This window comes from Macrotis lagotis, chromosome 7 (assembly GCF_037893015.1).
Source record: "Macrotis lagotis isolate mMagLag1 chromosome 7, bilby.v1.9.chrom.fasta, whole genome shotgun sequence".
In the NCBI taxonomy this organism is placed as follows: domain Eukaryota; kingdom Metazoa; phylum Chordata; class Mammalia; order Peramelemorphia; family Peramelidae; genus Macrotis; species Macrotis lagotis.
In genome coordinates, this window is record NC_133664.1 from 90,101,829 (window position 1) to 90,128,048 (window position 26,220).

Here is a 26,220-nt window from a genome sequence, read left to right on the forward strand (position 1 = left end):
TTCCATTGTTTCTGATTGTATATTTAAATCTGTAGTTTTTCAGTCCTTTAAAAATACATTTATTGGCTGAGGTTAAAGAGGAATCACTGTATTTTTAACCACGTTGAACTAAGAGATTCACAACCTCTATGACCTAGGGAAGAGCAAATCCCAGGGACTCAGTTTTTTTCATCTCTTAAACAGACTAGATGATCCTTGTATACTGTAAACTTTAAGATTCAAAGACTGAATATTATCCACTCAAAACCTCTTGTTAATTGTTAACTTTTTTAAAATGAAAATATTCAAAATAGATGTGAAAATCCACTAGGTGGTGCCCAAAGGCAATCTGAGTTTGGCCTCTTCCTCCCACCACCCTCACCCTCTGTCATACACAGAGATGGTTAAGAGGCCCCAAAATAAAACAAAAAAAAAACAAAATAGTTAGCAGAGGTGATAAGATCCAAATAAAATAAAAATTATTTGGATTAAAACTCGTTCCCAAAATGGACATGATTAAGATGTAGCAATGTGTGATAAAAACATTTCTTTTGACTTTAGATTCTGATGTATATTCCTGAAATGTGAAAACTAATCTCCAATAATTGTTCCCCTTAGATGATTGATACTTTGCTTAGGACAATAAGATTTCTGAAGGGATATATATATATATATATATATATATATATATATATATATATATATATATATATATCGGTGTCTTGATAGTAACATAATAGTAATGACATAGCAGCTCTTAGTATAGAGCAACTGCTTAATAAATACTTGTTAAATGATTTTAAACTCAGAGGATCTTAAGTTCTTTTTTTGTTTTGTTTTGTTTTTTTAGGTTTTTGCAAGGCAAATGGGGTTAAGTGGCTTGCCCAAGGCCACACAGTTAGGTAATTATTAAGTGTCTGAGGCCGCATTTGAACTCAGGTGCTTTTGACTCCAGGGCCGGTGCTTTATCCACTACACCACCTAGCTGCCCGGATCTTAAGTTCTATATTAAATTAATTTTAAAGTTGATTTTTAAAAAGAGTTGGAAGGGACATTAGGCCCTAACTAATCCAAATTTATACTTCAAACAGGAATCCCCTCCTCATAATAGCCATGCTAAATGGTGAAAAATTATAAATCTAGAGAAGAAACTGAGATTCAAGGTCATGTATGTAGTAAACAACAAATATGGGGCTCGAATCCATGTTCTGTAACTTCAGAGCTATTGATCTCTCTGTTGTGCCACACAGCCTCCCTTATCATTTAGCTTCTCTATCAGAATACCTTCACAAGGAAGTAACTTCTACTTCCCTAGACAAGCAACTCATCTCTTGGAAAGTTAAATTATTAAACAGACATTTTCCCTGGAATGAAGCCTACTTGCTTCCCTGCAAACTATCTGTGTTTGTTGTGCTGTCTCTGGGGCCAAATTGGACAAATGTTGTATAATACTCCAATGGGAGAATGGTGCTATGATAGTACCATTTCAAACAATATAAACATATTGATTCATTCTTCTCTTTATTTTTTACTTTGGAATATCTTTTGTTTTGAAATCCATGCATAGAGTTCATTGTCAGTCAAATGAGATTTAAAAGAGAGTTGTAAGATTCATGGCCTGATGAGGAAGAAATTGAACTTATCTTTGAGGGATCCCCTAGTTATTGTGGGAAGACATTTCAGGGAATACTTAAATTAGCTACAAATGAAAGTTATCTGAAGAGAATTCATAAAGACAATAGCATAGCTTAATTGCTGACTGGAGGCTGAGAAATTTTACAGGAGATTTTTTTTTTTACTTTTTTGTTTGGCAACAAGGCATAAAAGGAGTTTAGGGGTGAGGTGAAATATTTTATGGATAGGCAGATCATCACATCTCTTGGAGTCTCAATTTCCATCTCCTTAAAATGAAGAGAATTTTTTTTGTACAATCCATCTCACAGGATCATTATGACCACAAATGTCAAAGTACTTAGGTATAAAATACTTTTAGATATCACTTTAAAGGAGGCTACAACCCTACTTTAATCAAAAGTAGGCTCAAGATACCACAGATTTATAATAATCCAAAAACTGGATTAATCCAGCTTTTGGCCTGTTTGAGCAGTTGGTGATCAGGAAACTTGTCACCCCTGAGCTCCCAGAGTAGTTACAATATCCCTGAAAGAACAATAGTTCCCTTAGGCATAACTATTATCTCATTCTTTTCATCTTTTTTTGGGATAGAATTCTGATACAAATGCTCCTGGGAAATATTATCAAGCCACCATTCTTCTATATTTTATGTATTGCAGTCTGTTGAAGGGGTATTTAAACATTTTTATAACTGAATAAAAGTGCTCAAATGCAAGCCCATTTTCTTTAGGTTCACTGAGGACCATGTATGTTCTTGACCACTGCAGGAACCATCAGGCTGAAAGGGATGATACATATCTGTTCCCGCCTCCATATTTATGGAATTTCTTCTGCTAAGACTCTGTGTTTGAAGATTTTTAGTTCTAGGAAGATTGAAGATTATTATATTGTTAAAGGAGCCTAGATTCTTTTGGGTACTCATGAATATAAACACCTCAGGCATTTATTTGTGACAGCCATTCAGATCAGACTATAGTCCTGGCAGGGCTTTCCTGCCTGTGGATGTATCTCACATATGCCGTGGCATGTCTCAAACAAGGATAAAAGGTTCTTGTGTGGTTATGCCACAGGAAGACATGTCCTCACTGTAGTCTTTGTTTTGATACCAATAAATTCTAACTAGGTAACTTCCTTTGGAATATAATAGATGTTTCTTGGCTTTCAACATAAAATCTGCTTGAGAAATAAACAAATATCAATCTATAGTCTACCACAAGCCAAACACAGTTAGCAGGTACATGAACGGGATTATGAAATCTTTCTTGACCCTGCTTCAGTGAGGGTGGATTAACACATAACCTAATTTTGTTCCTCTTAACTTGCTGTGAGGAAACAATCAACAGACAGATGCCATGAGCTCTCTGGGGTTCTGAAATGATACAGAAGGCAATTAACAGTGAGATTCTTTTTCCTGTTTACTGGCAGGATATGAAACCATGCGATACCCTTTTCAAAGTATACATCTTCTTTTTCCCTGTTACCTTCCCCTTTTGTATCCTCTCTTGCATTTGGCACAACTGTGTTCCCTCTACTCCTGGCAGCTACAAAGACAGCTTGGTATGATGAGCCAATGTTCAGCACTGTGATAGGGAAGGTTCACTTACCAGACTCCCTTGTGAATTCCACAAGAAAAGGCAGAAACTGTAAGAAAATGTGTTAAACTGCAAAGGTTTTGTTGCAGGCAGACCACTACTGACAGCCAGGAACCCTCACTTCTGTGGTCATTATGAGAAGCCTCTTATATGCAAAGCCCAACATATTAGCAGGCATTCTGCCAAAGCTTTTAGTTTGTGCTTTACTCCAATACAAACATCAAAAGATTTTAAGTTCCCTGAGGACAAGAAATGTGTCTTCTATAAGATGACCTCCTGTATTGCTTAATACTATACTATGCACTTTAGAAATATATATTGAGTTATCAATTTAACTGAACAATGTCTACTAGGAATACAACAAAAAATACCAAAGGATATAAATTTAGCGCAGATTAATAATTTATTAAAATGTCCTGATTCTCCCTGTTGTTGGACTATGAAACTGTAGATATCTTCTACCAATAATTTTCTATAAAGTCTCTAAATATCAAGGACAAAGGGCCACAAATTAGTAAGATGATTATTGGGGATTTTGACAGATTTTTAAAAGCTCCAAAAAAATTAAGATCATTTTCTTTAATAATTAAATATTCCCATACCTTTATGGAAAATGTCTAACAAATACCTACATTATAATTATAGTCTCTGTCCCAAATACTCATAGTTGGAAAACAAAGATTCTGATCAAAATCTTTAATGCTGTAATTTGAGTTTACTTTTTGCCACTATTATATATGAACTTTTAAAACCTACCAAACATTTAATGGGGATTCATAGAGTGGGTTGGATAAAACAAAATATTTCCTACTCTATGCCAAGAAAATAATTATAACTATTTGACGACTGGAAACTTGGAATATTTAGACAAAGCTATTGAAAAGTTCCTATTATATTGATGTCAAGAGAAGTTACTTTCTACATCAGTGGATACAGATACTAATCCCTTTACTATTTCTCATTTTGAATGATTCTTATTCAAATCTTTCAAAAAATTCTCTGAATAAAAGTCATCCAACATACTAGAACCTTCCTCTACATCTTTGGTATCTTGGGGTTTCTAATTTAGCACTGGGCTAGCTGTGTTGTTTTCTTCTTATCTGTGTTTAATTTCTTGTTGCCCATTCACATGAGGTACATGTTCTTTTCCTGTCATGCATCCTCTTGATTTTAAAAACAAGTTGTCATTGAAAATATACTTTTTACTCACAATGTATCTTCCAGGGACTTTTGAGCTGCTTGTAAATTTTGCTTTCTTGAAATAATGGAATTTTATGATTACATGCTGTGTGGTTTACACTAGGAAATTATTGGGGAAAAAATGTGGACTCCTAAGTCTCCTAAAATATATTTCTGTTATATTAAACTAGAAAAGTTTGAAGGGAATTTCCTTCATTGCCTCAAGGGTTAGCATGAGAATCTATGCACACAGAGATAGGGGTTGAACCTTTAATTTCATTAATATAAGGAACTCAAGGATAAGGAAACTCCCCCGAATAGGTCTTTATCTTGTCTACAACTTACAGTCTCAGAGAATTGCCTAGAGTACTGAGAGCTTAAGTAACTTGCCTAGATTTATACAATCAGAACTTAAATGTATTAGGACTTAAACTCAGTTACTCCTAGCTAGATCTCTCTGTATTATGCTTTTTTTTACCTCTTATATATACACATGTATTATATATATATATATATATGTGTGTGTGTGTGTATACATATACATATGTTACATATATGTCATTTTATAAAAGTATGTTCACATAGATCATAGAATTTGAAGCTAGAAGGGGAGGGGAACCTTAAGACATTAGGTAAAATATATAAAGAAATTCAGGAAACTATATTTGAAAGATAAGGAAACTCAGGCTTCAAATGGAAATGCAGTTTCTATCCAAATCCATTATTTTTTTAATATAGTATACAATGTTTCCTATCATTTGCCATGGCATGAACAGAGTCTTACTATCTGTACACAACTAGGAAGTAATAAATGTAATGGCACATAACTTACATTTTGGAGCACTTCTTTTGGTTTACAAAGAATATATATACAATAATCTTATGATGCTGGTAGAGTCATTATTTTTATCATTTTAAAGCTGAAAAAAACAAGTTCAAAAAGTTTGAAGGAAGGGTTCCTGATCACACAATTAGAAAAAGTCAAAATTATGACTTCAAGATGGTACTTCTAAATTCAAGTCAAATATATGTCATATTACCTTAAGCAGGAGGGAAGAAACAGTAAGATGAATAAAAGAAGGAAAGAGAAGAGGAAAGGGAGGAGGAGGGGGAAAAAGAGGAGGAGGAAAAAGAGGAAGAGGAGGAAAGAGAAGAGAAAGAAAGAATAAGATGAAAGAGGGGAGGGAAGAAAAATTAGTTGGTTATGGCAATCACCTGGGTTAGATGATTATCACTAGCCTTAATACGTCCGTAAAGCCACCGTCATTCTGAAAAACTAAGGAAGTTTCAATTTTGTTTTTAAATTATGCTTAAATTCTGTTCAAAAGTTGTCAGACCTACCAAAGAGATGCAGGGCTTTGAGAAAGTAGATTCTGGGACACCTCTATCTGAATTTCTTGTACTACATACCTAAGGGAAGGCAGACTCATATGCCTCACCCCATCCTATCCCACCCTTCTACAAGGAGTGAAGAGAAAGGAACTCTCAGGGAAGGGAAGTTGAAAGGGTGAACTAAAATTTCCTTTGTGATGAGCTTGAATAGCCTATGGTTGAATAAAAGACAAATGCACCTCAAGATGAGCAGTTCTTGGGGTGGTTTTTATGCTGAGCAATTCAAAAGGTTGAAGATGACCCACTAGGAATGTTTTTTGATTCCAAATAATAATTCAGGTGAGATGAAATGAGCATAGTTAAGAAAGCAGGAAGGTGACTCAATGTACCTTAGGAGTTTCTTTTAAAAGTTAGGCCAAAATGGATTGTCTGTTTACTGATAAATGTGACTTTTGATTCGATATAGAGAGTTTCTCATTTTTAAATAATGAAACATTTTCCTCATTCTTATATCAAACACAAGTATACTTTAAGGCTCTGTCCATGGATACTATTCACAGACCTACTAGAAGTTATTCTTGACTTCTCCAGTACTACCCAGCATGATTCAATGGAAAGATCACTAGCACTGCAGGCAGAGAATCTCAGTGGGAATCCAAATCCTGCTGCTAACTAACTGGGTGATGCTCAATGTGTCACTGAGCCTCTCAAAGACTTAGTTTCCTCATCATAGCACAAAGTGAGGTTGAGGAGAGCAAATGATTCTTCCTTCCCCAGGGCTGGAAATCAGATCTGACTCAAAGGAAACCCAATGTCAAGCAAATCTAATACAGAATGTGCAGCAGTCCTAAACCAAGAGTTGATTTCCCTTTAGAGGAACTACTATAATAAGCCAGGAGATCTCAGTCCTCTCACCGCTCTTTATTATATTCCATGGCATTTTGTAGAAACAGAGCAAAGGAAGATATATCTACATGGTCTATAAAGTCATCAGGTTCTTTGGAAATTTTGATTAGTAACCAAAGTAGGAGAGTAGGATGTGGTTATCTATCCAGTGTGAGGAACAGGATTTTGCCTCTGAGTCACCCCCAGTACTTAACACTGAATATTATGCAATAGCAGAGGAAATCTTGAATTTTTTCAAGAACTATTTGCTCTTTCTTATAGAGTGAAACCTGGCATAACCTAGGTTTGTTTTAGATCTGCTAAAAATCAAATTACTAATATTTGTTCAATAAAGTGTCAAAAGGACCTTTGTTATATCAGCTGATCACACAGTGCTATGATGAAGGGGAAAAGACAGGAATTTGGAGACTGGATTTGAGTCTGTCATTTGATAACTGTGTGGATGAAGACAAGTCATTTATCATCCCTGAATCTCAGTTTCTTTTTCTGTATAAATGGGAAAAATATTTACCCTTTGAATCATGTGAGAATCAGATGGGAAAGAACAACATTACTTCTGGAAGGCCCTTTACAAATGATAGCTACTGTTGTTATACATATTGAAATAATGCCTTTAGAATATGAATGTATTATCTTTTGATTTTCCATGTCATTGATAACTTTGAATGCCTTGTTCTTGGAATTTTCTCTCATAAGTTATGAATGTTTTGTTAGTATGTTATCTCAACATGATGGAAAGAGAATGCTTTTATATTTTTTGAATTATAAGATGCAATATAATATCTGCCATCTACGATAAATGTTATTATTCCCAGAATGGCTAGATAAATCTTAAGACATAATTATATTTGTGGTTGACATGACCTTGGAAGATGTATATCTACATGAAAAATAACATAATAATTTTTTCCTTAGTCAAGCATATTTGAGCTACTGTTTGAAATATGCTTTTTTAAAAAATGAAAAATACCATTGATATTTCAGCCTTACAACTGTAGGCAATCTATTTCTAATGGCTCTGATCTTTCCAAAAGTTCAATAGGGTATTTGAATAATATCTTTTCTGGGTCTATTCATATTCCTTTCAACAATACAATATGCCTAATGTAGTATGTTTGAATTCCTTGTGAAATGTCTTTTCTCCTTGTTGGTTTCCTTGGACGAGAATCTCAAGCATCCTACTCGATCTTTATATGTACAGGTGTCTCTGCTTTCCTTACCACATGCTTTTGGAACAGTTATTTAATGGTCCCTGTTAAGGCTTTTTATTTCATTTTTCACTCTCGGCTTTTCTGTGAAGCTATGCAACTTTAACCAACCTATAACTATAATCAATTGGTAGCCAACAAATCTCTCTTCACACATTGCATAGTATAAATGCACCTTGGTATTTTGAGGACTATAAGATGTGAAAATGGGGGTGTTAGGTTAATAGCCTTTTGATTCTTAGTACAGTGAATGAGAGCTACAGTCTCCCACTTACAATCTCTACTTCTCAACCTCTTTGCTCTTGTTGTTCAATTGTACCCAGCTCTTTGTGACCCTGTTTGGGGTTTTCTTGACAGAGATGCAGGTATGACTTACGATTTCCTTCTTGAGCTCATTTTATAGATGAGGAACAGAGGCAAATAGGCCAAAATAACTTGCCCAGGGTCGAATTCAGAGTGATGAGCCTAACTGACTATAAGCTGGTAACCCCATTCACTATGCCACTATGCTGCCTTTCCAACATACTCCTACATCTTCTAACTAGTCCTGTATTTCAGAAATGACTGTGCTCTGAAGACAGCAGAAGAAAGAAAAACTCAATTAGGGTGCCATGTCCTGATCTTTCTGGCCAAATGAAACACGTAAAGATTTCTCTATAGTACAAATACAAGAAGCAACAATGCAATAATTCAAAATGGAAATTGCACTCTCTTTGGAAGAAAAAGAGCTTTTTCCCCCTAAATTTTCTCAACCTCCAAGATTTCTCCAGCTTAAGAAAAGGGATACAAAGGTAAACAGAAAACATTTTCATCATATTTTATTCAATGTGGCTCAACTTCTACCCCACTTCTGTTTTTGGAATACTACTCACAAGGCAAATGAGTCAAAAGTAGCTAAGACCTGGCATTTAAAATTTGTTAACTGCTTCACAAATATCTCATTTTATCCTCTCAACAATCCTGGGAGATAAATGCTATTAAAAATGGGATTTGATTTTATAGATAAGGGAACTAAGGTAGATGATTGTTAAGTGATGCCTAGGGTCATACCGCTAGAGAGTACCCAAGGTAGGATTTTTAACTCAGAGCTTCCTGACTCCAGGTCCACATCTCTGTTCACTGTGTCAACTAACTCCCTCTGAACTTTTTGAAGGACATCAATAGGGATAACATCCTGGTCTTATCTGAGAAAAAAAAATTTAAGTACAAATACAGAAGTTTGGGGCAAATAATTCTTTTCTTTTATCTAAATCTTTTTTTTTAAGGTTTTTGCACGGCAATGGGGTTAAGTGGCTTGCCCAAGGCCACACAGCTAGGTAATTATTAAGTGTCTGAGACCAGATTTGAACCCACGTACTCCTGACTCCAGGGCCAGTGCTTTATCCACTGTGCTACCTAGCCTCCCCTATCTAAATCTTTTATGCAGGTGATATCTGGTTATGATAAATATCAAAAGTCACCTCAATCAGTAGAATCTAGCACATAAATATTGAGAATAGTATTAAGCAGGGGAAATGAAAGTAAGGAGGCAATATCATCAAAGAGCTAAAGACTGAAAAATCTTTCAAGGGATATTAGCACTATTTTCCTCACTGACACCAATTGTATTTTCATAATTCAGTTGCTAAAGAACTCATGCTCTCTTCTGAAATTGCCACAAGTCACCCCTCCCTCAAAGATCAGGGCTCATTTTGATCACTTCTCCAGATATACCACACCCCAAAACTGTCACTTAATTCTAATGAACAGCTTAAAATGTTTTGTCTTTAAAGAAGAGAATTCCCCAGTTGATGATGTCTTAAGGAAAATTTTCATGGATTCCCCCTCTAGGTCTTCTTTTGTTTCATGTATTTCTGCAAAGGTCTTTTCCAAAGGACAAAAAAAGGAGGAAGCTTACCCAAAAGGAATTTTGCTCAGGAAATAATATCCAGTATATGAATGTTGATAAATCTGTAAGACATAAACAAAGAAGATACCATGAAATAAAGACTGTAATTACATATGCTTCACTTCTTCATCACTGCCAATTCTGTAAACCCTCTTTGAAGACAAGGAGTTAATCCCGAAGCCAGGAAGCAAAGCTTTTTATTTACTTAGGAAGTTAATTTACATAACATGTTTGTTTTCTTTTCATCCTTTCCACTCAGTATGCAGGGCAGTGTCATCCCCATGGCTACCAATGTTTGTGATTAAATTAAGTGAACATTTTCCCAGCTGTAGCTAAATATAGCACCTGGTATTAATGAGGACACCTTGGTCATTTGGAGGTAGTCAGACATGGTTATAGCTAGACACAACAGGACAATAATAGATACTCACTGCTGGACTCCTCTGGACATGGTAGCAGAGGATAACACCAGAGATGCCATTTCTCTGAATCTGATGAGTTACAAAATCCCATTTTGAGATCAAGGAAAGCTTAGCTGGGTAAATTCATCAGCTCTCTATATAACCTGGTATACTTCCTCTGTTTTTTAATTTTCCAAATGATGCAACACAGATGAAAACTTTACCAAAAAGTCACTAGAGAATTGACTTTGTCATGATTTTCTTGATATCAAAAGAAGGATATGTTTATGATTTCAGCTTTAGAAGAAGCTGAAATGAAGACTTTTAAGAGTGTTTGAGCTAAACTCATAAAAATACTCTTCTATGTTTCATTCCATTCATCCTCTAATGCTCCATTAAATACCAAAGTAGATGGGAGAATGTGATATGTCTGTAAGAATGACTGAAGTTCTATCTGGTTCATTCATTCATTCATTCACTCATTCATCTTTTTTTTTTTTTAGTTTTTTTTGCAAGGCAAATGGAGTTAAGTGGCAGCTAGGTAATTATTAAGTGTCTGAGACTGGATTTGAACCCAGGTACTCTTGACTCCAAGGCCAGTGCTTTATCCACTAAGCCACCTAACCGCCCCCTCATTCATCTTTAAGTCATTATTTCCCGCTATTTTTTGGTTAGGAAACCAAATATTGAGGAATTAATGGAATTCAGCATTGTGTTGAGATGAAAGGAAAATGAACTATTTCTCTACTTAGGGAGGGTGGTACAATGGAAAGCAAGTTGGGGATTTGCTTCTCTTCTAATAGTGATGATATAAAATGTACAGGCATCAAGGTAATAATACCTTAAAACACCTGCATATGAATTCTTGAATGACAGAGGACTCAAATACAGAGTATAAGTCAGTAAGCAGGTACAAACTATCAAGGAGAGTTCACTGTGTGACTGAATGGTGCAGAAATCACAGACAGAATAGGGCTAGAAAATTTAAAACAGGATGGGACATTAGAGATCAGAGTGCCCAAGGGTTCTTAACCTGTGATCTTTGAATTTTTTTTTAAATTAATAAGTATTTAAACTGGCTTCCTTTGTAAACCTATAATTTTTTATTTTATACATTTAAAGACTCTGTTCTGAAATGGAATTCATAGACTTTATTATAGTAGCAAAGGGGTTAATGACAAAAAAAATGTTAAATCTAGTTCAACCCTTCACTTTATATATTAGGAACTAAGATGTGTCATCACATATGTAATATATGGCACAACTGGCAATCAAACTCAAAGTCCTCTCTAAAACCCTGGTTCTTTCTACCATAATATATTATATCTTAAGTTAATGGATACAGCTGACAACAATGAAGTTGACCACAATATTCTGGAGGGCAAGTTAAAAAAAAAACCCTTGGGGGGGGAAGCTAATTCAACCTTTGATATGCTAATTATTTTTGCAGTAATAGCCACATTATAATGTATTTGAAGTTATGAAGCCACACACACTTTTTTTGAGAAATGATTCAATGACTAAAAGTTAGGCAACATCAAGGAGTGTGCCAAGAAACAAGGATCAAGGATTCTGTGATGGTTGGAACCCCTCCTGCTCTAGCCCTCATGCTATGTCCATCTGTAGACTCATCTAGAAACAAAGCTAAAATACACCAAGACAAATGATGTTTGGAATGGTGACCCTGAGTCATCAAAAAATGATTAAATGATATTTAATAAACTGCTTAGCAGGATGAAGCAAACAATAAACTTTAGAAAGATTTTTCAGCAAAACTAAACACCCACTCATAGCACACTACTTAAAAATCAAAGTGCTGGGGCAGTTAGGTGGAGCAGTGGATAGAGCATCGGCGCTGAAGTCAGGAGTACCTGAGTTCAAATCTGGTCGCAGACAATAATTACCTAGCTGTGTGGCCTTGGGCAAGCTACTTTACCCCATTGCCTTGCAAAACCCCCCCAAAAACCTAAAAAAAAATGAAAGTGCTCTGAGACAGTATATAAATCTTTTATTTTGAAAGGTGCTATCTGGAACGACTCAATCCTCATGGGTTCTTTAGAGCTGAAGATTTATAGTATACAGTATTATGTAAATGACTAAGGAATAGTTTCACCTGATTGTTTCCAGAATAATCACTATATAAATACCCCAGAGTGAAGTAAGACATTTATTAAGTAAACTTGGTTTTCCCCAAGGTCCTAAAAGCCTAAGCTTAAAATCTGCTTATTTGGAAGACATCTGGGCAACCAAAGTACCTTATATATCATTCATAGTATGACTCACTAACTAGAATTTCTACCCACTGCACTGAAAGGCTAAGAGGGATCTATGATATTGACTTTGACTCTTAGGTAGTGCATGCTATATTGGGAAGGGAGAATACTGTACTTTGAGCTAGATGAACAGTATTTAAATCCTGACTCCAATTTTTACATACAGAGTGCCCTCAATATAATTCAGGGAGATCAATTAGTTAATAAACACACATTCAGGAAGTAATGACTATATGCCACATAACATACTAAGTGTTGGACAAGTCACTTCATTTCTCTGGATTGAGATTTCCTTACTATTTTTTGTATCATAGATGGAACCTTTGGCCAGTCTGATGAAACTGAAGGAACCCTTCTTAGAAAGCTTTTAAATAATAGAGGGAAATGTAAAATGTCCTGGATCTAGGATCAGTGAAAATAAAGATCTAAGTTCATAGAGTCCCTTGAAAACTAACAATGACCTGCTCCCCCACCCCTTTTTTTTGGAGGGGAGGTCTATGAATTACACATTAAGAATTCCTGAATTTCCTGAATGAGGTAAACTCTAAGGTGCCTTCTAGCTCCAATAATCCAGGAACTCTATTCATTGAATGAACATCAAGAAATTATGTGAAATTATTCTCATCTTTGGTTTAACCATCTTCGGGAAAGACGTAATTATATTACATAGTCTAAATAGCAAATGGATTTTAACAATGTGGTATGAGAGAAAGCTTACTAGATGTGAAATCAGGAGACTTGGTTTTTGATCCTGATTCTGCCACTAAGTTGCCATGTAGCTTTATGAAAATCATTTCACCTTTCTGGATCTCATTTCTTTCATATGGTAAATGGTATTCAGACTAGATGAATGATTCTTTTTAAAATTTTTTAAAATTTATTTTAAATTTTTAGAATTTATTTTGAACTTAAATGCATAAAGACAAAAAAGAGATCATCTCCATGTATACAACACAACATAGATTATCTCTAAAACCATGAATTTACATTTCATACTGCTTAGTTTTTTAAAAAAACTATAGTACTACATCTTAATTTCAAAACTACTCTGCTTTCTAAGCTTACTTCTAGAATGTCTTCTATTCTCTGCTGTATACTTTTTATATTTTTCCCAATCTCTCTACCATGCATTAGAGATGGCTACCATTATCTTCAAATATGTGTGTATAAATATATATGTACATAAAATTTACATGTATGAATACATAAATATATGTACATATATTTACATAAAACCATACTTCAGTTTATCAGTTCTTTCTGTGAATAGATCAGTGATTCTTAAAGATTACCTCCATGAGGTCAATACAATTTTCATTATAATACCAAGACATTAGTTGTTTAGTAAAATACTCTTTTTTCCAATTACATATCTGTATGAGGTTAAGCTTTCACAACAAATAAACAAAACAATAAAATGTAACATTCTATGGAAGAGCAGATATGAGAATCCAACTATCTTTTATTAAATTTGGTCATTAAAGAATTTTACAAAATCATGTAAAATAATGCCACTAATTTCAAATTCTTTTGTCTTAAAATATAGATATTTGTTATAAAGCAGGTTTATTGAAGTTAATATATAATAAATTTGTTATTTTAAATAAATTAATAAATATATCCAATGTGATAAATAAATTTAATTTCCAATGTGATAAATAAATTTAATTTCTAATGTGATAAAATATTAACAGATAGAACTCCTATAACAAAGCTCTTTTGAGTCTTCAACTTTTAAGTGTGCAAAGTGATCCTGAGATTAAAAAGTTTGAGAACTATTGCACAACTATGTTTCTATGATTATAGTCTCACTGTTTGAAAGCTTATCTATGCTAGTTTAAGTAATAGCTCAATGAAGCAGAGTATCTACTCATTGAAAACATCATCTTCTTCACCAGTTTTTGGGAAGTTATTGCTTCATAGTTGGATTTCATAGATGTGTAGAAGGAGTTGTTTGAAAAACTTACTGAGATCTCTTTAAAAGAACTATAAATAAAGAAAAATTCCAAAGAGTTTCCATGAACATGCTACAAGAGCATATGGCTCTAGATTTTTCTTTTATTATTTTAGTGATAAAGCAGCTATAATTCCCTAGGAGAAGTATAATCATGGTGGCTCCTATGTTTTTAATGGATGGCCACATGGAGGGATCCTATCAAGGATTGCTGTAATATGATCTTAAATGGTTCTGTGAGCCGAGAGAACAGCTTGGGAGGTAATGAAAGAAAGCCAGATGAGGAAAATGGTGCTCCCTGCTCCCTCAAACCACCCTCTCTGTACAAGATAATGCCACACAGGACCACCGAGATCTATTCTGTGCTCCCTCCCATCCTTCAATCCTGCCCATGACAACCTCCTGTTCTATTTTTGTCTCAGGTTGATTCAAGGGACTGTTTATTTTGAATAAAATGAACTCGAGAGGGAGAAGTCAGTCTGACTGCTTAATCCCAAGTTTGAGATTTGTAGGCTAGAGTTCTTTGATCTCTACAATAATGGCATATTTATTTGATGCCAGGCAGTTAGGAAAAATAAGAGCTTTCTGCTGTCTAGTTTTCCTTCTTAATTCCAGCAAGTCAAAAGGACTAAAAGTTCAAACTGTTAGGTAAATGCCAAATTATTCTGTGGGGTAACAAACCTGTGGGGGTAACAAATCCCTTACCTAGAACCAACATTCTTTTTAAATCACATATTTAAAAAATTACTTTCATATCCTTCTCAAAATCCTCCCCACCTTTTTTCCCCATTAGTGATGGTCGCGAAGTATAGGAAATGTGTACACAAAGGAATCAGACTTAGGTAGATTAACTGTCACCCTGCAAGTAGAGTGGAGCTGGAGATCCAAAATCTGACTAAATTCAGAGTAGGCGTGTCCATAAGCACCCTAATCCAAGTAAAGGTAGTAGACAAGAAAACCAGAGAGGAAGATAAAGATGAAGAAAGCACAACATTTAAATGAAATGTCAAAGCAGAGAGTTAAAAAAATTGACCAGAATAGAAAGGTCAGGCAGTAGATCAGAGATTAGATGCTGACATGAAGACCCTATACAGGGTTTTTAGTTCAGTGAACACTGCACTGGGAAACCTGAATTCAAATTCAGTCTAAGATACTGGATGTGTGACCCTGAGCAAGTTACTTAAACTCCCCCAGACTCAACTTTTTCATATATAAACTGGGGATAATAATAGTAGTTATCTCCCAGTAGAAATCATTTATTAAGTAATTGTTAAATGATTATAATACAGAAGATGTAAACACAAACAGGTAAGATGGTTCAGTCAAATGTGTTTGGTCAAACCATATCCACAATTCCTCTTTTTCTTTATCAAAAATTCTAAAATAAAAGTTCTTATAATTTATACTTCTTTAACCTGTTTCTTCTTATTAGTGAGAAGGTCCAGAACAGAAGTTCCCCACATTGTTTACTTCTAGGACAGAATTTTCATTAAGGAATGACAATAAATTGTTAGTCACTCTACAGAATTGTAGCAAATGGCTAGATGATTGGAGTCCCTCATGAGGCCTTCAGTTTCTACCTTTATTGATATTCTCCTAATGCCCTCCAACATTTTGATATTAGATGGATATCTTTCATGAGGCTATTACCCCTTTTCACCTCCCTCTTACCCAGTCTGGTCCTTTCCAAAGAAGTTCTATACTACATGGAGCCATATTCTAGTCAGAAGTTCATCATATTTATTATCCATACTGTGAGAATTTGTCTATAAATGCCCAAGGCCACAAATTTTATTGTTGGCTCCTTTCCTGGATTTTGTCTCCTGTGAAATTTGGAGTGACTCTAATATTAGTCTTATTTATTCAGGGAAGTTAATCTCTTAGTTATCTATATAACCAACCATTTTCCCCAGCCCTTTAGCTTTTTGGTTTAAAGCTTTATTTGATCTAATTTCTAAGGATTAAATAACCTTTTTATTATTCCTTGTTAGGTGCATTTTATCTCTTGTCAAGATCCCATCATTCCTCTAGTTGAATATGTGATATAGAAGTTCAACTCCTACTTCACAAACATCCCTTTCTAATCATCCGTTTGCATTGCCAAACTGCTTTTCTTTTGCTATAGATTGGCATGAGTGATGCATAGAACATCTATCCCATTAAACTTTTCAGAATCTTGTCCAAGACTTCATTTCCCTTCAAAATACTTTCAAGATCATTTATTTCAGCATCTTTTGTGTTCACACATATTTTCCAAAGTGGGGAATAGTTATTAATTTTGACAAGTCTTTGTTTACTCTTCTTCAGTGCTGGGCATGTGTCCCAGATCTCTACTAACATTCACAAATAGCTATTGAAGTAAATAATTCCTTAGTTACAATGATCTTATCTTCCTCTGAGTCTTCCTTGATGATCATTCACTTGATGGCATTGATGGATTCACTTCATCATTCCCTATTCCTTTTTAATGGGATTAGTTTTCTCCCTGGGAAGAATCTTATATCTATTATTTAGTTCAAAACTTACTGATTCTTTTCCTTTTCTGTACCAGCTAGAAGACCCTTGGAACAGAACTAAAACAATCTCTATGGTGAATTAATATTAGCACAATGGGTTTAGAAAACTCCTTACCTTAACATTAGTCCCAACTCAATATCATAATCTCTTTACTTATCTTCTTGGAGAATTCTCAGAAGCTTTATTTTCCTTTGCTGTTTTTGCCACTATTATTATTAATTTCACATTGCATTTTATGAGGATCTTTGTATATGGAATGGGAAATCTTTAAGAAAAGCAATATTTCAGAGTTGGCAAAATATAGATCCATGGGGAGAAATTGACTTACTCAAAGTCCCACAGCTATTAAGGGGTCTGGAAGCAATACTTTCTGTCTTATGATGTAGCATTCATTTCTTGCTGATACATCATATAAAAGGCTTTGAAATCACAAGACCTACATAGTAATTTTTTTTACTGATATTGTTTTATTTGATTGTCAAGGCAATTCTTCAGTTAAGACATCCATTAACTTTATTTGGTATCACATTATTGCAAATGACTCCCAAACCTATCTCTTCAACCTCTATTATTTCCTAAGCTCATGCCCACACTTCCAACTATTTTGCTTACATGGTTCATTCTCAGACTCCCATTGTCCCCTAATGTTGGTACTATAGAAAAGACACTAGATTTAGAGTTAGAGCATCTTCACCAAGCCTGTCACTTTCTTCCTATGTAACTTTGGGTAATTTAGTTGTCTTTTTTTTAGTTTTTGTTTCCTATTTGTAAAATGACAGGCTGGTGTCTATAGGCTCTCAGGGCACTCCTTATTCTATACTATGATTTTATGTCCTAAACTACTCATCTCTTCTGAGAACCACTTTTTTTGTTTGCTAATTTCAGTTACTTAATCTCAAAAAACCCAGTCATTTTTCATACATTCCTTGTTCAGTCACCCCATTTTACATTTTATCCATTTTAAAGATCTCTTGTTTCTGTCCTGAATGTCTCCAAACTATCATTGCCATCCCAATCCCAATATCCCTGCTATTCTCCCCCTTCACACCTCTACTACTGCTCAGTTTTCTTATCATAATAATCTTCTGACATGTCTCTTTCCCTCTAAGTCATCTTAATGTTGTTGTCAAATCAATATTCTTAATGGAAGTAACAGAATAATATCTTATCCATACCCCCAAATCCTCCACAATTCCCCCCATTGCTTAATGAATAAAGTCCAAATTCCATAAATTGGCATCAAAGACCCTCTACAATACAGTTCCATGATAACTTAATGGTTATACTTTAAGTGTGCCCTATATGCCAAAAAAATGGAATAAGAAGCACATATCATGAACTAATAATCATTACACAAAAATGTTCTTTCTTTCCTCATGCCATTAATCACTCTGTTATATATGCTTAGAATTCCCTTCCATCAATCACTTTCAACTGAAAACTACTCATAGAAATAGGGTTTTAAATTCTACAAAGCATTTTATATCTCATTTGATCTTCAAAATAATTCCATGAAGTATTACTACTATGTATAATCTCCCTTCAACTGATAAGGAAATTTAAACTTTGAGGGTCAAATTAAATGACTTACCTAAAATCACAAAGATCATTACTGTGCTTTAATTGGAATTCAAACATGTCATTTATTTACAAGTTCATTACTTGGAGATACTGGTTCTGACCAGTATAACTTTTTTCTATCACCCTTTCCATGAACTAATTCTTACAATTATCACTGAAGAATTGAACATTATAATACTTTCAGATGGTGAGACATGGTTGAGAGGTGAAACAGACCTTAGAGATCATCTAATCTATTGAGGAAAATGAAGAAAAGGGAATCCATGGTACTTAGAGAAGCCACAGAAGTAGTGAATAGTAGAGAAGAGTCAAACCCTCTAATTCAATCCAATGCTCCTTTCTCAACACCACAACTCTACTGTTGAGGTGGGAAGTTCTGATAAACAGGAAGGAAAGATATTCCCTCCTATATCTTGTATCTAGATAAGGGAAGGTCAAGGTGTTTTTTGCATTGACAACTGCCTAAAATCTCAGGTTGCCAGTCAATTGCTCTGCCAACTTAAATACCAATACTTTTAATAGTGATAATAGTAATCCATATTGATGATGTTGCATGATCATGTGGAATAAATATTTCATTATTTTATTTTCCTAATTACATGCAAAGGTAGTATTCAACATTCATCCTTTTATAAGTTTTTGAGTTTGACATTTTTCTACCACCCTCCCTTCTCACACCCCTCCCCATGGCAGCAAGTAATCTCATATAGGTTGTACATGAATAATTGTGTTTAATATATTTCTTTATTAGTCACTTTGTGAAAGGAGAATTATAACTAAGGGAACCAAAAAACCATGAGAAGGAATGAAAAAACATAAAAGAAATCATAAAAAGTGAATATAGTATGTTTGCTCTGCATTCAGATTCAATAGTTCTGTTTGTTTGTTTTTCCTGGATATTGATGTCATTTTTCATAACAGGTCCATCAAGATTGTCCCTGATCACTGAAATGCTGAGAGGAGCTGCATCAATCATGATAGATCATCTCACAGCGATGCTGTTGATGCATACAATATCCTCCTGGTTCAGCTCACTATTGCAGGTAGTAGTCTTTCCAGGTTTTTCTAAAGTCTGGCTACTCATGATTTCTTACAGAACAATAGTTCTCCATAACAGTCATATGCCATAACTTGTTCAGTCATTCCCCAATTGATGTGTATCCCCTCAATTTCCAATTCTTTACCAATACAAAAGAGCTGTTAAAAATATTTTTGTATATGAGTCTTTTCTCTTTTTTTCTCTTTTAAAGATTTTATTTATTTTGAATTTTACAGTTTTTCCCCCTAATCTTGCTTCCCTCTCCTACCCCCCATAGAAGGCAGTCTGTTAGTCTTTACATTGTTTTCATGGTAATACATTGATCTAAGTTGAATGTGATGAAAAAGAAATCATATCCTTAAGGAAGAAACAAATTATAAGAGATATCAAAATTACATAAGATAACTTTTTTAAAAAATAAAGGTAAGGGGTGGCTAGGTGGCACTGTGGATAGAGCACTGGCCCTGGATTCAGGAGTACTTGAATTCAAATCCAGCCTCAGACACTTAATAATTACCTAGCTGTGTGGCCTTGGGCAAGCCACTTTAACCCCATTGCCTTGCAAAAACTAAAAAAAAAAATAAAGGTAATAGTCTTTGGTCTTTGTTTAAATTCCACAATTATTTCTCTGGATACAGATGGTATTCTTCATCAAAGATTCCCCAGAATTGTGCCTGATTGTTGTACTGATGGAATAAGCAAGTCCATTAAGGTTGACCATCACCCCCATGGTATTGTTAGGGTATACAATGTTCTCCTGGTTCTGCTCATCTCATTCATCATCAGTTCATGCAAATCCTTCCTGGCTTCCCTGAATTCCCATCCCTCCTGGTTTCTAATAGAACAATAGTGTTCCATCACATACATATACCACAGTTTGTTAAACCATTCTTCAATTGAAGGACATTCACTTAATTTCCAATTCTTTGCCACCACAAACAGGGCTGCTGTGAATATTTTTGTACAAGTGATACTTTTACCCTTTTTCATAATCTCTTCAGGGTATAAACCCAATAGTGGTATTACTGGATCAAAGGGGTATATACGTTTTTATTGCCCTTTGGGCGTAATTCCAAATTGCTCTCTAGAAAGGTTGGATGAGTTCACAACTCCACTAAGAATATATTAATGTCCCAGATTTCCCACATCCCTTTCAACATTGATCATTGTTCTTTCTGGTCATATTGCCAGTCTGAGAGGTGTAAGATGGTGCCTCAGAGATGCTTTAAATTGCATTTCTCTGATAATTAGTGATTTAGAGCAATTTTTCATTGGACTTTGATTCGCTTTTATCTTTTCTCCTTTTTTATGATCTCTTTGTGATATAGGCCTAGTAGTTATTGGATCAAAGGGTAAGCACAGTTTTATTGCCCTTTGGACATAGTTCCAAATTGGTCTCCAGAATGGTTGGATCACTTCTACATGGATTATTTTACATGATAGTTAGAAAAAGACATTTGATTTTCCTGAGACCCTCAAAGTCTCTGAACCTGTTTTCTCATTTGTAAAATGAAAGCAGTTAGACTAGATAAAATTTTTGAACTCTTTTTATCTTTGAAGCTCATCATTCCATATATTGCTTGCATGTTATCCAGAATTAAATGATTCACCAGTAAATATCTACTTGGATTTCTAGGATTTTAACTTTGATTTTTCAATTATCTAGGGTTTTTAAAATCAAACTGTAAATGATCAAATGTTTCTATTTACAATGGTCTATAAGAAATACTCAGTCCATGACTTTGAATTCAGATACTTGGAAAATATGCAAACTTAGATGTGAGGAGAAAGAGAAAATATAATTAGGATATCAGATCAGAACCCTGGAAAGAAAATGGCAGAGAAAAAGAGCAAAATAGAATTAAGACTAAACAATTTTCCAATACTGTGTCTGTTCTGATAGACAAACAATTTGTCTGTAAGGATGGGAAATGAAATCAGATCTCCAGGAAAATTGAATTGACTCACTAATTAGAAGGAATAAAAGTAAAAATGTAGACTAATCAAGAGTGGGTGGTACTGATAAGCATGGCAAATAAGTGAACCATTGCATAGTCCTAACATAAGTGATAGATATACCTTAAAAATCAAAACACAATAATGGTTGAATGTGCTACTTTAAAAACCATAGGGAAATACCAGGAAATCTAACCTGCCTCTTCTATACTCTAAAAGTAACCTTGCTCAAAAATCCAGGATCAAGTATCATCCCTTTGCATAAGCATCTTCAACAGAGCAGTCAAACAACCAAAGAACTCAAAGGAAGTGTCTTTTTGAAGAGTATTAAGCCCAAATACTTCTGACTTACATAATAGGTCCTGGCTAAATGTTATTTAAAAATTTATTTTTATTTTTATTTTTTTAGTTTTTGCAAGGCAAGGGGGTTAAGTGGCTTGCCCAAGGCTACATAACTAGGTAATTATTAAGTGTCTGAGGTCACATTTGAACTCAGGCACTCCTGACTCCAGGGCCAGTGGTCTATCTACTGTGCCACCTAGCTGCCCCTATTTTTATTTATTTTAAAAAAGTTTCAGCTCTCTGAACTTCATTTACAGACTGAGAAATTTTTAAAAAGTTCCTCTATAGTAATTGCTTTTGAAAAGTTATTGTCTTGATATCTCTTTCTTCAAAATGGACCCATCCAAAATATTCCAGATGTTATGACCAGTAAATTTTGGAGGATATGGACATTGCATGTTCTCTTTATTCAACATGTGAATCTTTATGAAGTTTGAATTTGTGAATCAACTCTTCTTTCTTCTGGCCTACCAAAGTATAGGACATGAATGCTATAAAATCTCTGTTACTCAAGCTTTAACGAAGCAGAATTCTCAACCGACTGAAAAATAATTTTGGAAATATACCTGGAGAAGACATCTGATATTAAAGGTTAATGAAAATGAAACGTAGGGCAGCTAGGTGGTACAGTGAATATAAAGCACCAGTCCTAGTGTCAGGAGGACCTGAGTTTGAAACCAGCCTCAGACACTTAGTAATTACCAAGTTGCATGACCTTGGGCCACTTAACCCCCACTGCCTTGTAAAAAAAACAAAAAAAAAATGAAACCCCCCAAAATCCTTTTCAGGACTTGTCTACAGGTAACTTACACATTAAATTCATTATATCATAACTTTTTCCTAGGTGGCCGTTTCATTCCCTGAAAATTTACATAATATAATGTTATAGCTTTAGAATTTCCATATCATCCAACTCTTTCCTTGTGCCTTTAAGGAAGTTAAGAACCATGGATGTTAAAGGATTTCACCTATAGTCACACAGGCAGAAAGGGCAGAACTGGAATTTGAATTCAGTTTCTCTGTTACAATGTGTTTTCCATTATATTATTCTTTGGAATCCATCAACATATATTTATAGAAATCCAACTGAGTCTGGAGGGATGCTTTGGAAAAGATTAAATCTTACACTGGACTGAAAACTGGACCAAATGACCTCACAAGTTAACTTCTATTTCTAAGGTTCTGTTTCCTTCTTGATTGCTTGTAAGAATCTATTTCTCATATTCCTCAACCCAAGAATGAAGGTCAAGAATGAAGATCCTAAGGGTTTGCGATATTAAAAAAATTAAAGATTCAATTCTGTTCAGTGGACTCTACTATCTAAGAGGAAATGAGACTCATTTATTTTAGAGAGATGCTCAGTAACAGAAATTGATACAAGTTTGAATTAATAGAAAACTCCAACACTTCAATTGCTTAAGCATTTTGGCATGTAACCTCATCTCTTTGGGGGTGTTTTCAAATCTTCAAAATGAGCACTACAGGACCTGAAAAGCTTCTTCCAATTCCAGCAGCCTATGAATTTTATGAGTTTTTCAATTAATTGTGATTTTTACTGCATATAGAAAATCAACTAGCTCCTTAAACAAGGATTCCCCCTCCCCCCCAGAAATTCATGTTATGGAAAGAGATCATTTTCCAAATAGATATCAGGCTAGTAGATGACTAGTTTTAAAATATTGAAAACAGCTTCTAGAAAAACAGAAAAAACTGCCTTAAACCTATAGGATTAGGAACCTTGACTATTAAGAACACTGAAGGCATTTTCTAATTTCACCACTAGATTTTTCTGTCAAGAGAAGGAAGTGACATTGCATATTAGCTCTGAGTTGGTTTCTTGGAACTCTTCCTTTCTATAGCTTGAAGGCTCTCAATAAAGATGACTTAATTTCTCAATATATTATTGACAAGTTGGAGCACTCCTTTACAGACTTTTTCATCATGGATCCATATCAGTAAAATATTTTTAGACTTGTATTCAACATGTGATATTTATTCACATACAAATTGCATACAATTAATATTCTATCAATAACATACTGTAAACACACAAAATGGCTACTAAAATGATGAAATAGTATTTAAGTTTAGAATCAATGAGTCACTGAAGTTTACTGATTAAGATAATGACACAAACAGTTATGCATCACTTTGTCAGGCATATGGAAGGGAGAGACTTGGGGCAATAGGATCAGTTAGAAGACTATTGCAGTAATTCTAGTAAGCAGTGATGAGGTCCTGAATTAGGGTGGTTGCTCTGTGACTGAAAGAAAGAAATAGATGCCAGAGAAGCAAAGGTAGATACAATAGTACTTGAAAATTAATTTTATAAATGATATGAGAGAGTTAGGAATCATAGATTATATTGAGGTTACTGGAATGGTTGACTGTAAAATGATGGAAGGGTGCTCAACAGTAATAAGACAGTTGAGAAGAGGTTTTGGCTTTGGGGAAAGATAATAAGATGAGATTTGCAATGCAGATTATAACCTATTTGTGACTGTCCATGACTTACTCTGTCCGACCTAAAATTAAAAGGTGAGCTGCAGGGCTCTTACTCATTTGTCACTATTCCAAAGCAGAGTCCATCATCCCACCACCCAACAGATGCTCTTGCTGTTGAAATGAAGTAAATCTTGGGGTATGGGTGGAGGGAGGGAGGAGAAAGATGTTTTTGAGAAGTGGAATTTCCCCTAATGTTATTTGTGCAGTTGATGTTGTAGGCTTCCAGGAAGGAGTATTTAGGTTATACTTCCCTGAAGAGTCATTGTCCAGGTCAAAAGGGGATGGAATAGGGGTAAAAGAGACAGTGTAGGGAGTGTTTGAGAATTAAGGTAGATATGGTTGTGTGGAAAATTGATTGATAATTTTGGGAGGAGTGGGATATGACTCTGATCATACATTCATTGAGATCATACCACTGACCCTTTGGGGACCTTGCTCTCTCTTTCTATATGCTTAGTTTAGAATAGTAAACTGCTGCCCCAAATGTAGCACATGTGCTTTAAGCAATTAAAAAAGGCAAAGGAAAAACTGCGATTATTCTGGATAGTTTTATTACTTAGTTAACTAGGAATCCTAAACTACTCTAACAATTATAAATGTCCAACAACAACGACAAAGAGTTTTATTAACTGTGACCTCATAGTCATTTGAGGTATTTAAGCAGAGACTAAATGCACATTGTTCAGCAGAACCTTTAAAAGGATTCATAGAATGGGTAAAAGGTTAAAATACATGATTTTCAAGACTTATTTCAACTTATGGAGTGTATACTTTTACCCAGCAAGAGAAATGATAAAAAGACTATAATAAATATCCTTTTGCTCAATTTTCATTGATTCTATAACACCTACAAAACCAATGATCCCATTGTCAAGAATTCAAGGCCATGTATATTTTGTGACAATTCTATTTTTCTCATCTTAATGTCCTTTATTACTTCAACTTCTCTGTACATATTTTAAACTACAATCATGCAAGCCTTAAAGTACCTCTCTGTGTCTTTGCACATTCTGTTTGCTGTGTCCACAATATCCTTGTATGGCAACATGATACAAAGCAAAGGACTGTAGATTAGCCATTAGAAGACATGGTTTCAAATTCCCACCTTGCCCTTTACTAACAATGTAAACTTAAGGAAGTCACTTCACCTCCGAGATTCTCAGTTTTCTCAAGTGTAAAAAGGGGTTGGATTAGCCTAGATGAACCCCTTTCAGTTCTAAATCTATATTTCTAAAGCCTCTTTACTTACTTTGTTTCTTCAAAGCCAAACTCACACATCATCTCGTCCATTAAATTTTTACTAATCCATGTCCTCTTCCCTCAGGAACAATTTTACATAGTACTTTGCTTTTTTTTAAATACCCTAATAAAATGGATAATAATGAATTATAATTCTATATAGACCACATTCTTTTGCTGTTGTTCTGTTGTTTTGGTTGTACACAACTCTTCAAGAACCCATTTGGAATTTTCTTGGCAAAGATATAGAGTGGTTTGTTATTTGCTTTTCCAATTCATCTTACAGAGGAGGAAAGTGAAGTAAATAGGGTTAAGTGACTTGCCCAGGGTTACCTAGCTAGTGTCTGAGACCAGATTTGAACTTATGAAAATGAGATTTCCTGATTCCAGGTCCAATTCTGTATTCACTATGCCACCTAGTTGTATAACCAAAGTTCCCTACTAGACTTTGAGCCATACCATACATTTACCTTACCATTCATATGTTAACTAAACTTTGTTTTCCTAATACCTAATACTTATATCACTAATACATAATACTTTTATCACTATTATATTACTGTATTTTATTTTTAATTTATGGAATAAAGCAAGCATTTCCATAATATAGCATAATAAATATGAGGATTGCATATAAAACTGCAAATTCACTATGGACAATTTGTAATTCATTTTAAATATATAACAAATTTAT

The 26,220-nt window shown here is 34.6% G+C and overlaps 1 protein-coding gene across 1 annotated transcript in view; it reads right to left on the reverse strand.

Annotated features, from left to right (window-relative positions):
* DPP6 (dipeptidyl peptidase like 6) overlaps window positions 1-26,220 on the reverse strand; it is a 1,027,554-nt gene that overhangs the window by 345,862 nt on the left and 655,472 nt on the right. The window contains exon 6 of the mRNA XM_074195237.1: window positions 9,729-9,781. Within this exon, the coding sequence (XP_074051338.1) occupies window positions 9,729-9,781 (53 nt within the window). The remainder of the gene's footprint in view (window positions 1-9,728; window positions 9,782-26,220) is intronic.